Source organism: Mauremys reevesii, linkage group 1, assembly GCF_016161935.1.
Source record: "Mauremys reevesii isolate NIE-2019 linkage group 1, ASM1616193v1, whole genome shotgun sequence".
NCBI classification, from domain to species: Eukaryota; Metazoa; Chordata; order Testudines; family Geoemydidae; genus Mauremys; species Mauremys reevesii.
The window spans coordinates 162,725,414-162,740,652 of NC_052623.1; the positions used below are offsets into that span (position 1 = coordinate 162,725,414).

The 15,239-nt window shown below is 42.9% G+C and overlaps 1 protein-coding gene across 1 annotated transcript in view; it reads left to right on the plus strand.

Annotated features, from left to right (window-relative positions):
• The window catches only part of DSCAM (DS cell adhesion molecule), a 627,413-nt gene that overhangs the window by 598,424 nt on the left and 13,750 nt on the right, over nucleotides 1-15,239 (plus strand). Inside the window, exon 32 of the mRNA XM_039513797.1 lies at nucleotides 955-1,257. Coding sequence (XP_039369731.1) covers nucleotides 955-1,257 — 303 coding nt within the window. The remainder of the gene's footprint in view (nucleotides 1-954; nucleotides 1,258-15,239) is intronic.

Genomic DNA, 15,239 nt, shown 5'->3' on the forward strand with positions numbered 1-15,239 from the left:
ACATAGCCGTGCTACATGTCTAAAGCGATGTCTTCACTAGAAACACCGCAGCAGCACAGCTGCAGTGCTTCAGTGTAGACACATACTACAGCAACAGGATGGTTTTCCCATCAGTCTAGTTAATCCAGCTCCTTGAGAGGCCGTCAGTGGAAGAATTCTTCCATCAACCTACTGCTGTCTACTCTGAGGATTAGGTCAGTTTAACTCCATTGCACCAGGGTGTGGATTTTTCACATCCCTGAGTGATGTAACTGGATCAACCTAACTTTTTAATGTTGTGCTGGCCTAAGAATCAATAAATGAAATGAACAAAGAGTCTACCAATTTTGAGCTGCTTTCAAGCTCTGGTCTCAGATTTGTTACCTTCTGATGCAGCCATTTGCTCTATGTGAGATGAGTTGGTGGTTTCAGTCCGGTTCCCAGAAAACAGATGTCTGTCTCAGAATCATTGCCATTCTGTTGTACCTTTATTGGCATTCTCAACAGAAGGGCCAAGGAGTGAATGAATACAGAAAGAGTTTTCCTTTCACCACTCGAGGTGAGCCCTCGGAAACATGACGGAGGCACATTAACAGGATACTGTATTGAAACTGTCCTTGGCAGTGCTGTGTCTGTTTTGTGGATAAACAGTGGCCTTCTGTTTTTCTTTTGACGTGTAAAGCACTAAAAACTTACTTTTCAAAAGAGAAATTTGCAGGAGCGGAGGGAAGAGTAATCACATTTTTCTTACTGAATAAACGTTTTTTTCTGCTTCTAAGCAAACAAGTCAATTCTGATTCATATGCTGTTGGTAAGGCAATGAGACCTCATTTTAAGTGTGAAAGATAAATATTCATGATGAAGTAGATTTCATCCAAGTCATAGTCAGGAAAACTACACTCTACTAAAAACCTTTTAATATTAATGATTTAGGTTCTGGTATGACCACACTGTTTATCTTTTTTGGATGTTTAGATCGAGCAAGAAGCAGCATGGTCTCCACAGAAAGTGCCTCCTCTACGTACGAAGAGCTAGCGAGAGCATATGAACATGCTAAGATGGAAGAGCAGCTGAGACATGCCAAGTTCACAATTACAGAATGCTTTATATCAGACACATCATCGGAACAGCTAACGGCAGGGACTAATGAATACACAGACAGTCTGACCTCAAGCACACCATCAGAATCGGGGATCTGCAGATTTACTGCTTCACCCCCGAAACCTCAGGACGGAGGGCGCGTGATGAACATGGCAGTTCCAAAGGCACATCGGCCAGGTAAGCGTACAGAGCTAACTTTTTTGGTACTTTGGGTGAGTATTTCACTGCATGCATAACATGACAGATAGAACAAGATATATCAGATTGAAGGAAGAAAATGTTCATATTTAAGGTAAGTATTTGCAGAGTAAAGAATCACTTTTTATCATAACTGATGTTATATTCAGTGTAAGTTTATCCTCCTGTATACAGACAAATTAAAAACAATGACATAGTAATACCCTTTCATTAATCTCAAAGGAATGCCGCAAAATGTCATTGAAGTTGGTTGCAGATAGATATACCACTTTTTCAAGGACGTTGTTGAGGTGTTATAATTCCATAAGCACAGACATCAAGGGGAGAGCACAACTATCTGAAAATGGAAAAAAAAACAAAAAATGTTAATATCAAGGGAACAGGCTACCTCAGGGGACTGACAACATAAGTGCTGGAACTAGGGGGGCTGCTGCACCCCCTGGCTTGAAGCGGTTTCCAACATATACAGGGTTTACAACAGGGGTCTCAAACATGCGGCCCGCGGGCCGCATGTGGCCCGCGGAGCTCTTCCCTGCGGCCCGCGGAGCTCCCCAGGGCCGCCCAGAGGGGGGGGCAAAGGGGGCAATTTGCCCTGGGCCCCGGAGGGGCCCCCAAGAGAAAAGCGGAGGCTCCCGCCTCCGCCCCTCTCCTGGAGCCTCGGTGCATAGAGCGCCGAGTCTCCGTCCGAGCGCCTGAGCCCCGCCCCGATCCGAGCCGCGTGGGGAGGGGGCGGGGCTGGGAGCTCTGGGCTGAGCGCTGCGCTCGGCGTGGAGCTCCCAGCCCTGCCCCCGACCACGCGGCTCTGAGCGGACGAAGCTCAGGCCTCGCCGAGACGCGCTCGGGTGGGGAAGCGGGAGCCGCCGGGCCGGGCCAGGGCCTGGGTGGGAAGCGGGACCCGCCGGGCCGGGCCGTGGGGAAGCGAGACGGAAGCGAGACCTGCCCGGGCCGGGGGTGGGGAGGAAGCGAGACCTGCGGGCCGGCCGGGCCGGGCCGGGGGGAGTGGGGAAGGAAGCGAGACCCGCCGGCCGGGCCGGGCCGGGGGGGGGGAGGGAAGCGGGACCGGCCGGGGCCGGGTGGGAAGCGGGACCGGCCGGGTGGGGAAAGAGGACCCGCCGCCGGGCGCAGCCCGGTCTTCGGCGGTGGGGGGCCCCTTCTGTTCCGGGACCCGCCGCCTAAGTGCCCCACCGCCAAGCCACCAAACAGCTGTTGGTGGCGCTTAGTACTTTCCAGAAGGGAGGGGGGAGGAGCGGGGAGCCGCGCGCTTAGGGGAGGAGGTGGAGAAGAGACAGGGCAGGGGCGGGGCCTCATGGAAGGAGTGGATTGGGGGTGGGGACAGGGGCAGCAAGGGGGCGTGTCAGTGATGCGGCCCTCGGGCCAATGCACTAGTCCTCATGCGGCCCTCGGGGTCATTTGAGTTTGAGACCCCTGGTTTACAATTTGGTTCAATGGCTCTCAGCATCCCTTCTATACAAATTGTTCCAGCACCCCTGACTGACAATGGGATATGGAGCCTTCCACTGGTAGGTCATTAACTTAAGTCCATCCCAAGTTGTTAGTGACTAATAATGCCTGATGGGTACCTATTGATTTTAGTCCAGCTCCTGGAAGTCAACAAATTATATCTTTAGTGACACCCTAATACTATGTATTTATTTATACAATGCATAGGTATGCATGGTGCTCTGCAGGCAAATATGTCACAATCCCTTCTCTGAAGAGTTTACGGTCTAGGTTAGACAATCATGACATGACTCAGGGAGAGATGATGTAAGTGAAGAAGGATTTAAACAGTAAAACATTATGAGGTTATTTATTTTATTTGTAATTTCATTTTTACTAAGCTTGTTCATTAGGCTGGGTTGGTGTCAGGGCTCCCTATATGTTTAGAAAGCAAATCATACATTGTGGGTGCTATCCTAACACAAATAATAAATACTACTAATTGAACAAAGGGGATTTGGGGGAAGAGAGGAAACAAGCATAACAAATAGTGTTGAACAGGTTGTTCCAGGAGCAGGAAGTAGCATGGAGGGAAGCCAGGAGAGGCTTGTGGGAGAAGTATACAAGAATAATTTGAAAGGACTCAGAAAAAGAAGAAATTAAGTTGTAATAAAATAGGAAGGGAATTACCAAGCCATTCAAAAGGATGAAGGAGGGATGGGTAGAGGAAATACTTTAGTGGAGAAAATGACTGATTCCCACCTGGTTACACACTGGAAACACAGACCCCAAGAGTGGTGATCACTTGGGATATGTGAATCTACATAAAACAAGAATTAAAGGTAATTTTTTTCTTACTTTGCTTAGGGGAAATATCCACATTTCACAGTTGAAGGAAAACTACAATCTGCCCCTTCCAATCAGTCAGACATGTTCTATAAATTCCTCAGGAAAATAGAAGAGTAAACTCCTTTCATTTTTCCAAATAAATTATTTATGCTTATTTAATATTTGTAAATGTTCTAATGTATTCTAAATAATGTACATGCTCCCTGAGGGCAGCCAGTGCTAAAATTCAGTCCCCACGCTTGAGTTGGAAAGCTTCATGGTTTAAAATCTCAGCAGTTCCCCTCCAGTGAATTAAAGATTTGTAGTCAGCCCTGAAGCCATCAGCTAAATTGATTTGAATTCACACCCATTTTCTTGCTTAATTTTAATTTCCTTTTGCATTAAGGAGCAACAATCTATCATGTGACATGGTAATTAGATTTAATAACTTGGAATAGTGATGCAAGTTTCAGTGGCCCAACATGATTGTGGCTAAGGCTATATTTTAGTCACGGGTATTTTAAGTAAAAGTCATGGACAGGTCACAGGCAGTAAACAAAAATTCACAGCCCGTGACCTGTCCATGACTTTTACTATATACTCCTGACTAAAGCTTGAGTGCTCTGTGGCAGGGGGCGCTAGAGGTGCTGTGGGGGTGGGGTGTGGCGGTGCATGGCCTGGGACCCCCATTGGTGCTGGGAGGTGTGAGAGAGACTCAGCAGCCAAAGACCCTCGCTGGTGCTGACGGGGGTGTGTGTGGCCCAGGGGCTGCCCAAGCATCTTTGGTGACACTGGGGCCAGACATATTGGCCTCTGCAGAAGTCAGAGAACGTCCTGGAAAGTCATGGAATCCATGACTTCCGTGACAGACTCTGAGCCTTAATTATGGTTCATTTATAATAAATGTTTCTGAACATGAGCTTTCAATGATACTTTATAACTTAAAAGATTTAGACAACATATGGAATTATAAGGAAGTTGATTCTTGAATGCTAGAAGATAGATTAATATTCCCAGTGTCCACACTGTTGATGGGTGACTCAAGGGGCATTATTTTCAATCATTGAATTTTTTAGAAATGATGAGGAAGTTAATAATAATTGAATTATAATTACTTAAAGACAACATTGTGCATCTGGTAGCATGATGAAGAAATAGAAATGTTAAAATGTTTAGATTTGCTTGATGGAAACAATTGAAGGTGCATACCTTGACAATGCTCTTTGATTCTGGTTCTCATTTAATGTCATTCTTTTTCAAGATCACATCTACCTGTCTGTTTCCATGGTATTTTTCTTTTCCTCTGTCTCTTGTATTACATCATTTTCTGTAACCTGTGCCTCCTTCTTCCTAATTTCTGAGCTCACCTTTCAATCAAACTTCTGTAGCCCTCCTGTTGCCAATTTATATCTGCATAAATAATAGCTATTGTTCAAAAATAATCCCAAGAGAGTTTTGGATTAAAAATAGAATATATTTAGAATTTACAAGACATTCCACACCGGATTGTTAACAACTGGATATTTTCAAAGACTGGAAATACTGCAGCTAAACCGCCTGATGGTAAGAGCTCCTTTTCATTAGAGCAAGGTAATGGATAGAGAGATAGGTGCATAAAATAACTTGCTGTATAGCACGAATATTAGCCAAAGTCCGTGAGTCAAAGATTTGAGGATATTTTGGGCTGACATTCAGACCGCTCAGGTACTTAGCTAACCATTCCTCAGTCTGTTGCTCTCATTAATGTAGACAAAACTCTGAAACCTTAGGGCTCAATCCTGCAAACTGCTGGATGCGCCTGTGTGATGCTGAGCACCCTCTATTCTTATTAATTCCATTGATTTGTGGGAACATAGCATCCATGGAAGTACTGAGCACCTTGCAGGATTAAGCCCTTTAGTCAGAGTGGCTGACTCATCCAACAAGTAGCATTTCAGCCATTAGGTTGAGCCACTGACGATGGCTAATGGTGAGCAGTGGAGAGTTTGGGGGCCTATTTGAAAGAAGGGAGGGAGAAAGGCAGGGTAGCCCATTTTCAGTTTCGATGAGGTCTGTATTCAGGGATCTGAATAATAGGATCATCCCTTATTCCCCTTCAGCTCAGCTTCATTCAGAAAGTGTCATCTCAATCCAAATATTTGAATATTTACTTATCCCTATAAATGACAGCTGCAAATGATCATGCCAGGTTGGCATTTTACATTGGAATTCAATTTGGATGGCTCATCACACATCTAGGCAGGCTTAAAATGTGATCTTTTACAGCACTAGAGCTGGGAATTAGGACTGCCTTTCCAGAACCTCTACACTTTAAATGCAACTCTAATTGTGTAATTAGTAATATGTGATAGAAGACCTCTACTTATTCCAATCCACTGTAAACCTTTCAGTCCTTTGGGATGAAATTAAAGACTGTGACTTTTTTTCTCTCTCAGTCAACTGTAAAAAGTGACACAGAGTCCTGTGGCACCTTATAGACTAAGACGTATTGCAGCATAAGCTTTCGTGGGTGAATACCCACTTCGCCAAACACATGCTCCAATACGTCTGTTAGTCTATAAGGTGCCATGGGACTCTTTGTCGCTTTTTACAGTTCCAGACTAACACGGCTACCCCTCTGATACTCAGCCAACTGTGTTTCTGATCCCCTGTTTTCTGATGCTCAGGCTTACCTGCAAGTGGCATATTTAGAATTGGCTTCTAGTTTACCTGGATTTCTGCTCCTATGTTATTCATAATGTTTAGTCTATACAATGAGGAGAGTCAGGTACATGAAACTATAAAATCATGAATTTAACATTTAGTCAATTAAACTGCAATAAGAGTCATTTAAAAGAAAAAGAAAATGATAGGACCTAATAAAACAAACTGACAAAGCTGAAAACAAGAATAATTTTATACTAAATTAGAGACATGCAGCATCACTGGAAAATCATTTAAATATTCAGCTAAATTATTCTTAAACAATGCAGACTGTTAAGCATATTCTGCTACAATATGTCTCTCTCTCCATCACATCACAAGCATTCCATCATTTTCACTTATATCAGTTGAACATATTCCACAAAGCATATTTATAAGGTACCATTGGAGGGGTTGCATTACTAAATATTCCAGTAGTTGTGCTTTTCTAAATATATATTTTTTTTAGAAATCACAGCTGCAGGAGATGGAACAGAGAACTAAAATGGTTTATGAATTCTCACTTTCAGAGTTCTAAAGGAGGAATTCTAAAAGCATTTTTGCTAATCTTTCCAAACTCTCATACAGTTTTTTGGAGAGACTTCAGATTATTTGCTGCCTTTGCTTTTATGTCAACATCAACACAGTGTTTTTTCTTTTATCTCTAAATAATGGTCAGTTGGACATTTTAGACGATTAAAATAAAATTGCTGCACTGTACCTCCTTCTCCCTAAGTTTCAAAATGCAAGAACATGTTTTCTGATCCACCTCCTGGATGGGCCAAGAGTGGTATTAATAGAATCTTCTTGTTAATAATTGCATCTTGATACCTTGAGTTTTTACAATTCTGCAGGCACAGAGCAGCCTACAGATTTTGCAAACCTTGCTGACTCGGTGTACAAAATCTAACTGGCTCTCTGAGTCTAGGTCATCTTGTATTGGTGATGGTCATACTGCACAGTATGCCATGGTGATGGCATCATGTGCTAGAATGAAGGTTAGAAGAACAAGGGGACATGAGAGACAGTATGATAGTATTTTAAACTTTGTGTGCAAAATGGGCCCTTCATAACGAGGAGGCCTGTCATGTTTTGGGGTGCAACCCAAACCAGTGAGAGGTTGTGTCACTGCTTTTCCTGTAACCCTGCATTTCTTAAAGAGTTCTGCTGCTGTAGTTCCCTGTTTGGACATTCCCAGCCAACATACAAGTATGCACTGAGTGTCTGTGTGTTAAGCAGCCCTGGTTCAACAAGTCTGACTCCAGCAGCCTGTTCGTTACACCTCAGCCACATTCTTGTCTCCACCAACCTTAGTTACTGTTACCCAAGTGGACCCCAACACACACCCCAGTCAAGAATTTCCCCCAAACCACCTTCACTGAAGTCTCAGCCCTCTCTTGGAACACTCAGAGAATTAATAAGGTTTGTTGCTTCTTCAAAGAGACAAAAGCACGGTTTATTACTTTAACTGGAGTTAGCAAACACTTCAGTTCAAACACAGCTGAGCAGAGCAGTTTCACTGGGTTGGTTTAGATTAAAAGCAAAAGACGTTTATTAACAAAAAGAGATCGGTTTTAAGTGAGTTCAAGTACAAGGGTGTCACGGGGCAGGGCTCACCCCTGCAGCGCCTCCTGCTGGTCATCCAGGGAATTAGGTCTTCCAGCCTCCGGAGCACCCTCTGTAGGCCGGTGTCCTGTTTGCCGCTGGGCCCAAGTCCCTCCTGGACCCCGGTGACCCTTTCAGGCCAGGGTGCTGCCCCCTGGAAGTACCCGCAGAGATCTGGGTCTCCCCTCCTCAAGGAACCCCCACCCTCTATCCCCACCTCACCTCAGACTATGGCCACTGCCAGTCATCACCTAGCCCCCATTCCCTGGGGCAGACTGCAGTGTAAGTGCCACTCATCACTGGCAAGGGGGGTTTGGACCTGCTGCCTCTGCCTACCCCTGGGCTGCCCCTCTGCAACCCCAATACCTGTTCTTGGCCTTTAACAAGGCCAGCAGCCTCGGGGGTTTCCAGACCGGAGCTCCCCAGCTCCTCCGGCCTTCCCCCAGCCCTGCTCCAGTCTAGGTACCCTGCTCAGTTCCCAGACAGCCAGGCCTTCTCCCTCAAGAGCTAGAGAGAGAGTCCTGCTCTAGCTTCTGGCCCCAGCCCTCTTATAAGGGCCACTTGGGCCTCCATTAAGCCAGCCATGGCCTGATTGGGGCATGGCCCCCAGCTGAGGCTGCTTCCCCCAATCAGCCCCACTTTTCCTTCCCTGCCACAGCCCTCTCCCCAGGCTGTTTTAAGCCTTTTAAGGTAGGAGTGGGTGACCACCCTGCGACAAAGGGATAAAGACAAAATGGTTACGAGCAAATAAAAATAAAATATGCTTTCTAGTGGCTAAGACCTAACTTGACAAGTTACAACATTGGTAGATTTTTCGCCAATCTTTTTCCTTCCACCCATGGCTGAGTTTCTCTCAGTCAGGACCTTTCACAGAAGTACAAGTTGATCATTCCCCATGTTTCCCTAGGTGAAAGGTCTTTGCCTAAACACCTATATTCAGTTCCAAGAGACTCCAGCCCCCATCTTTCTCAGCTTGCATGAGCTCTGGCCTTTTGTATCTGTCCAGGGATGGAGAAGAAGATGGCTTAGTCTTTCACCTTTTATCTTCTCAAACTCACTGTTTTGTCCCTAGACTCTAGATGACCTCATACTGTTCTTCCCTTCCTATGGTCTTCCAATAGGGCTATCTTTGTTTTTGATCATGCCTTGCTTAATTTCATTGGAGACAGGTAGATAGCTGCCTTATCTCCTGTCTGGAAGAAACCTTTTCCTCCCTTTGTTTGATCACAGACTTTAAAGCATAATATCAGTGAGTATTCATAATTCCTCATCTAGTGCTAATATATAAATTTTACCATGATATTAATCACCAGTGTGTCATTAGCTTTCATAAAATACCTTACATGATGCACTTTTATAATGCAGTAATATTGTGTCTGATCAGTTGATCAATTGCTTATCAGCTGAGGTTCAGACTCCTGAAAGAGGCAGTCTCCCCCATTCGCTAGGTTGATGGCTTTATCTTTTATGTAAATGTGCCTTCATTGTCTCTGCTTGACAACAAGCAAATACACGTTCCATTGTCTAGAGCAGACTGGGCTTACACACTGCTTGCCAAACACATTTTAAGAACATAATTCCAGCATGAATCCATAACTCTTTGTACACACCTCATAAATACATCACACAAGAATATTAATGATCAGTGAGTTATTAGTTTTTCAATGTTATATTACATGCTACCTGTTTGGGTACACATCATGACAACAGGGTATTAGGTGGGTTAGATGTCAGGCCTGACAAAAGTTGATGACACAAAGTAGTGAACCACCAATGGCTACTGTGTCACAGACTACCAATGCCCATCATCTTCATAGTGTTAATAACATGTAATATGTGAAAAATGATGCCAAGATATTGTTAGCGTTGAACTTAATATCATCCTCAACTTCAAAGCTCCTGGAAGTCTGGGAGTTCACCTAACTTCAAGAGAACAATGGATAAATCAAATGAAAGCAATTGGAAATTGAAAATATAGAGATTTTTTACCTCTTGATCAACAATGTCAGAATAGCTCAGGCTAGTAGGTGCCTCAATCAATTAACATTTCATGGTGATCCAGTCATCTAGGTGAGAAGAGCTGATGGGCTTAGTGTGGTTCTTAGTGGAGAGGTGTCCACATCACAGATTGCACCCCTGTTGCCACTATCTGGTAGTCTCAACTGTGATTGAACCAGTTATGGAGACTGAACTATCATTTCAGCACAAGCCCTAGTCCTTTGGGTCATGACTGAGGCACATTAGCACATCAGTGTTAGGCAATTTCCACTGCTAATGCCTGTGGTCTACCTGGGAAATTGATAAATGTGTTAGTACCTGCTTTGAAAAAATTGGTGTGGGAAGTTGAAGCTAAACAAATTCAGGCTGGAAGTAAGTCATACATTTTTAATTAACCACTGAAGCAATTTATTAAGGGCTATGGTGACTTCTGCCTCACTGTCAATTTTTAAATCAAGATCAGATGTTTTTCTAAAACATATGCTCTAGGAATTATTTTGGGGAAGTTCTGTGGCCTGGATGTTCTATACAGGAGGTCAGACTAAATGATCACAATGGTCCCTTCTGGCCTTGGAATCTATTAATTTGAAATAGACATGCCCTGTTCTTGCCTTTCACTGCCCTCTCAATGGTTTTTTTAAATGGAAGATAAGAAAAGATAATTGTAATAATTTATGAGGGGGTGTTTACCTCACACAAGGCCTGAGCAGGTAAAAAGGGCCAATTACCCTGTGACAGGCTGCACCTGGAGGAGAATCAGGGCTGATAGGGACTAATGGCTGATGAAGCCCAGCTCGGGAAGGAGCTGAGCTGGGTTTACAAAGAGAAGTTGGTAGTGGTAGAGAGGAACTCTACTGTCACACCCTAGAGAGGAGGGGAGTTGACAAGAGACAAGGAGGAATCCTAGGGGAGAATAAACTCTGGGATCCTGCCTGAGAAAACAGACTTTGGCAAGAGCCCAAGAGAGGGTGAAGTAGCCGCAGTGAATGGCGGAGGTTCCAGTGGTAACTCAGGCATGGGCCAGAAGACAGAGAAAGGAAAGAGCCCAGAGAAAAAGTGGCAGGGTTTAGGATTGCTTAGACCATGGTTGCTAGACATAGGATCCCTAGGCGAGAACCCAGAGCAGAAGGCAGGACTGGGTTCCCCTACCCACCCCTGGGGAATTGGCATAGTCCGGCCAGTGGAACAGACGACTGCCTGAGACAGATCGTCTAGTGGGACTTGGATACCCTGGAAGGGGAAAACAATAGTGACCTAGCCGGAGGCCAAGCCATGAAAAGGGAGCAGTTGATTCAAGAGAGGGGGGAGCAAGAACTGAAGGAGGGTGCATCAGACTGGTTGAGAGATAATCCCCAGGTGTGGTCACAGGGAGGTGTCACAGTAGTGAGTAGCAAACCCCATGACATAATTGAAGTTTTCTCATAATGTTGCTATTTTCTGCTTTGAAAATATTAACACAAAATTGAGTTATCACAACAATTATTCTAACTTCAATAAACATACCAGTCATGGAGTTTATTAAAAATACATTTCTGTTATTATCATTTTAAATCTTGTAATAGCCTCATCAACAGAAGTCATAATAAAATGAAATAGATTTAGTGTCACTTGTGGGGGGAGGAATTATGGCTCTGCCTACTCCCCACCCCTCCTTGGTAACTTGCTCTGTGAGGATTATGTCAGGCATAAAGCCCCAGCGGTCCCCACAGCACCCAGTGAAGGCTGTCTGAGGGATGGAATCCTGGCTGTCCTCTATCCTTTGTGTAGCCATGTGAAGAACTACTCACAATATAGCTTTTAGTATGCATGTTATCCAGATCCTCTGATTTAAATACGCTTACATTGTCCAAGAATTCTCTTATATGCCCTTTATCAATAACAACTTTTATAAGGTCTTTAGTTTCTAATTTATTCAATGCTAGACGTGCCTACCAGAAGACTGAGGTCTGGTCTATTCTGGCATAATGATGTTAGTTAGGGATATGATTCTTTTGGAAACTTAACTTTGCCAGTAAAAGCCCCAGTGAAGATGCAGTTATATTAGTATAACTGCATCTTATATCAGTATATCTTATTCCACTTACCAAACCACAGTAAGCTATACCTCTATAACTGCATCTACGCCAGTGGGTTTTGCCACATTATGTATAGCAGCATAGTTAAAGCAGCAAAATTTCTAAGTGAGGACAAGCCCATGAGATGCAGAATGCAATCACTTCTATGAAATAATTGCTCATAAAGCCCCTCAAGCAGATGTTGAAGATTAGTTGCTGCATGTGGAGTGCTGCTTTATGATCCCAAGCAGGAGGTGAAAGTTAAGAGAGTGGCCTGGGCACAAATCTTATTTTCCAGACTCGTTCAGTATGGATAAAAATAAGCTACTCAGTGCAATGAGGGGAAAAAAATGAAGTATGCAGTAATAAAGTTCAAAGGGTTCATTCTTTCTTTTCAAACATTAGCCCTGCAACTCAGGCAAAAGAGATGTGAACTGGTATGTGATGAATTCAATGATGCTGAAGCTGGGGTTCAGTTTTCTACCTGGCAAAGATTAGAGTGCAACATGGAGGGGAAATCTATTTTGAAACTCAATTTCTACTGAAAAGTGGCTGGCAGCAGTACCTGAACCTGATATGAACTCAGCCATTGGAGATTTATTAATGACTGTGAGGCTTGACTCAAGAATAGCATTGACCTGAGAAAATGAATGTTTTATGTCCCTTTTTTTCTCTCTCTTGTATTTCTGCACTGGTTGAAACTAGAGGTGAGTCCAAGCTGCAAAGTCTGTTTCCAGAACTAAAACTGAATTTCCTTAAAGATTCAGTGTGTTTGAATCTGGAGTTTTGGTTTAAGTTCACATCTAAACTGAAACCTGTATGCTGTTTGATAAATCGTGTAGTTGCAGGTTGTGTGATTTCAGATTACTCTTTATAGTGACAAGTCTATAGAGTTGATTAAACTGGTTGGAATAACATTGGGTTTCTTCCTGCTTTTTTGAACTCTATGTGAAAAATTTGCACTTATATGGTCACTCCATTTTTCATCAAAAATTGTGCCAAATTCTCCATTTCCTTATACCTGATAATCACTCGCACTTAGGCTAAGTGAGAGAATTTGCAGAAATGTGAATGACTGTATGAGGTGTAAGGCAATGGAGAATCAGGCCCATCCTTTCTATTTGGTGAAGGGACCTGGATTCCCTCTCCAGTTACCATCAACATTCAGTAGCTGCTAGAGATATCCTAGGGAGCATTACCCAGTTCTTTACAGTGCTTATTTAATATCCTTGGATTTGCAATACTAACTCTATGCTTCTCAACCTGCACAAATGTTGCAAGAGGACATTCAGCAGCTGTTCCAGGATTCTGACTAAAAAGAGTGAAATGGATGATATAAGAATGTAAGAATGTCCATACTGTATCAGATCAATGGCCAGTCTAGCCTAGCATCCTGTCTTCCAACCGTGACTGGTGCCAGATGCTTCAGAGGGAATGAACAGAACAGGACAACTATCTAGTGTTGTCCCTTGTTGTCCAGTGCCAGCTTCAGGCAGTCAGAGGTTTAGGGTCACCTGGAGCATGGGAGTGCATCCCTGACCATTTTGGCCAATAGCCATTGATGGACCTATCCTCCATGAACTTATCTAATTCCTTTTTGAACTCAGTTATACTTTTGGCTTTCATAACATCCCCTTTCAATGAGTTCTACAGGTTGACTGGGTGTTGCATGAAGAAGTACTTCCTTATGTTTATTTTAAACCTGCTGCCTATTAATTTCATTGGCTGACCACTGGTTCATGTGTTATGTGGAGAGATAAATAACACTTCCCTATTCACTTTCTCCACACCAGTCATGATTTTATAGACCTCTATCCAATCCCCCCTTAGTTTTCTCTTTTCTAAACTGAACAGTCTCAGTCTTTTTAATCTCTCTTCATAAGGAAGCTGATCCATGCCCCTAATGACTTTTGTTGCCCTTTTCTGTAACTTTTCCAGTTCTACTATATTCTTTTTGAGATGGGGTGACCAGATGGAGGGGGATGCTTTTTCAGTTGAATATTTGCATCATGTGACTTAACATGCAATAGAAAATATTTTCAGTCAAGGTTTTGTTTGCTGGAAGCAGTTCCAAGACTGATTCAAATCATCGACTTGACTCTATAAAAGAGTTAAATGGACCCGGGACCAGTGCTGAGAAAACTGGATGGATAAGGCTAATCAAAACAGACAGGAAAACAATGGATCAGGTGGAATGTTTGTGCATAGATTTTTACTATGTTTTTTTAATCTTCACTAGCAAGTCCCCTAATGTGTACTGTGTGGCAGAACCCTTACACATCTCCTGATTCTGAAGTTACTCCCTTGGATCAACTTTGCAGGAATGGCATCTAACATCTTATTTTATTATGTTTTTCTCTATGCTTGGGATAATTATTTATGTTTTATTGTGCTGTTGGTAAACCAGGAGGACCTCTTCAAAATTCAGATCCATGCAGTCTGCATCTTGTCACAGGGGCAGCACATCAGTGATGAAAAGAGAAATTTTCAACATCTCTCAGCTTTTCTTTCTTGGGATATCAGGGGTTTAGCCATCTTTGAGCCTTGACAAGCTAATGTTCTGCAAACCACTTAATTCTGCATTTAATAGAGACTCATTACAGAGTTTAAATCACTGGCTTGTGTCATTTCCTTAATTGGTTTACAGAATGAGGTTCATTTTTACAATTTGTATAACCTGGCTGCTGCATTAATATTGAACTAGAACAGTGTTAGATCAGTGACTGTACTGGTTTTGTATCAAACTGGAAACTATACTGAAGTGATTTTAATGCTTAAATCTTGCAGCTCTTTTGATCTAATCCTGTTTTCCAGCCAGCTTTAGCGTGAACATTTCAGTTTAAACAGAGTATGATAGACCTGAACATTATATTCAGTTCAATGGGCGTACAGGAGTTGTAGCTTGGTTCTGCAGCTACTATATATGAATCAGTAAAGCTCACGGAAGAAAACAGAATTAGAGTCCAGTTCCTCACAGATTCCAGTAACAGTGTCAAACGGCAGAACTGTGACCTGTTTTCATCTTGTTCTCAATTGGTGCTTCATTTTCATTCTTCTCATTTGAAAGTTTATAACTGGTTTTTCACAAGTACTTATTTTAGACTGCTTTAGTTTACAGTGTAGTTTGTTTTCTCTTTCACTTTCTGTCAGGTTAAAAAAATCCCGTGTTTTTCTATATCATGCGTATGTATAAAAGATCACAAATGTCCTTCTTTATTAGCAACAACTTAAATGATTAAAAATGAAAGATTTATAAAAACCTTTATTTTTCATTACTAATTCGGATTGTTGACTTTCTTTGTATTTCTCTCAGCTGAAAATAAAATTAAACAGCCCAGTGTCTTTTATACCATG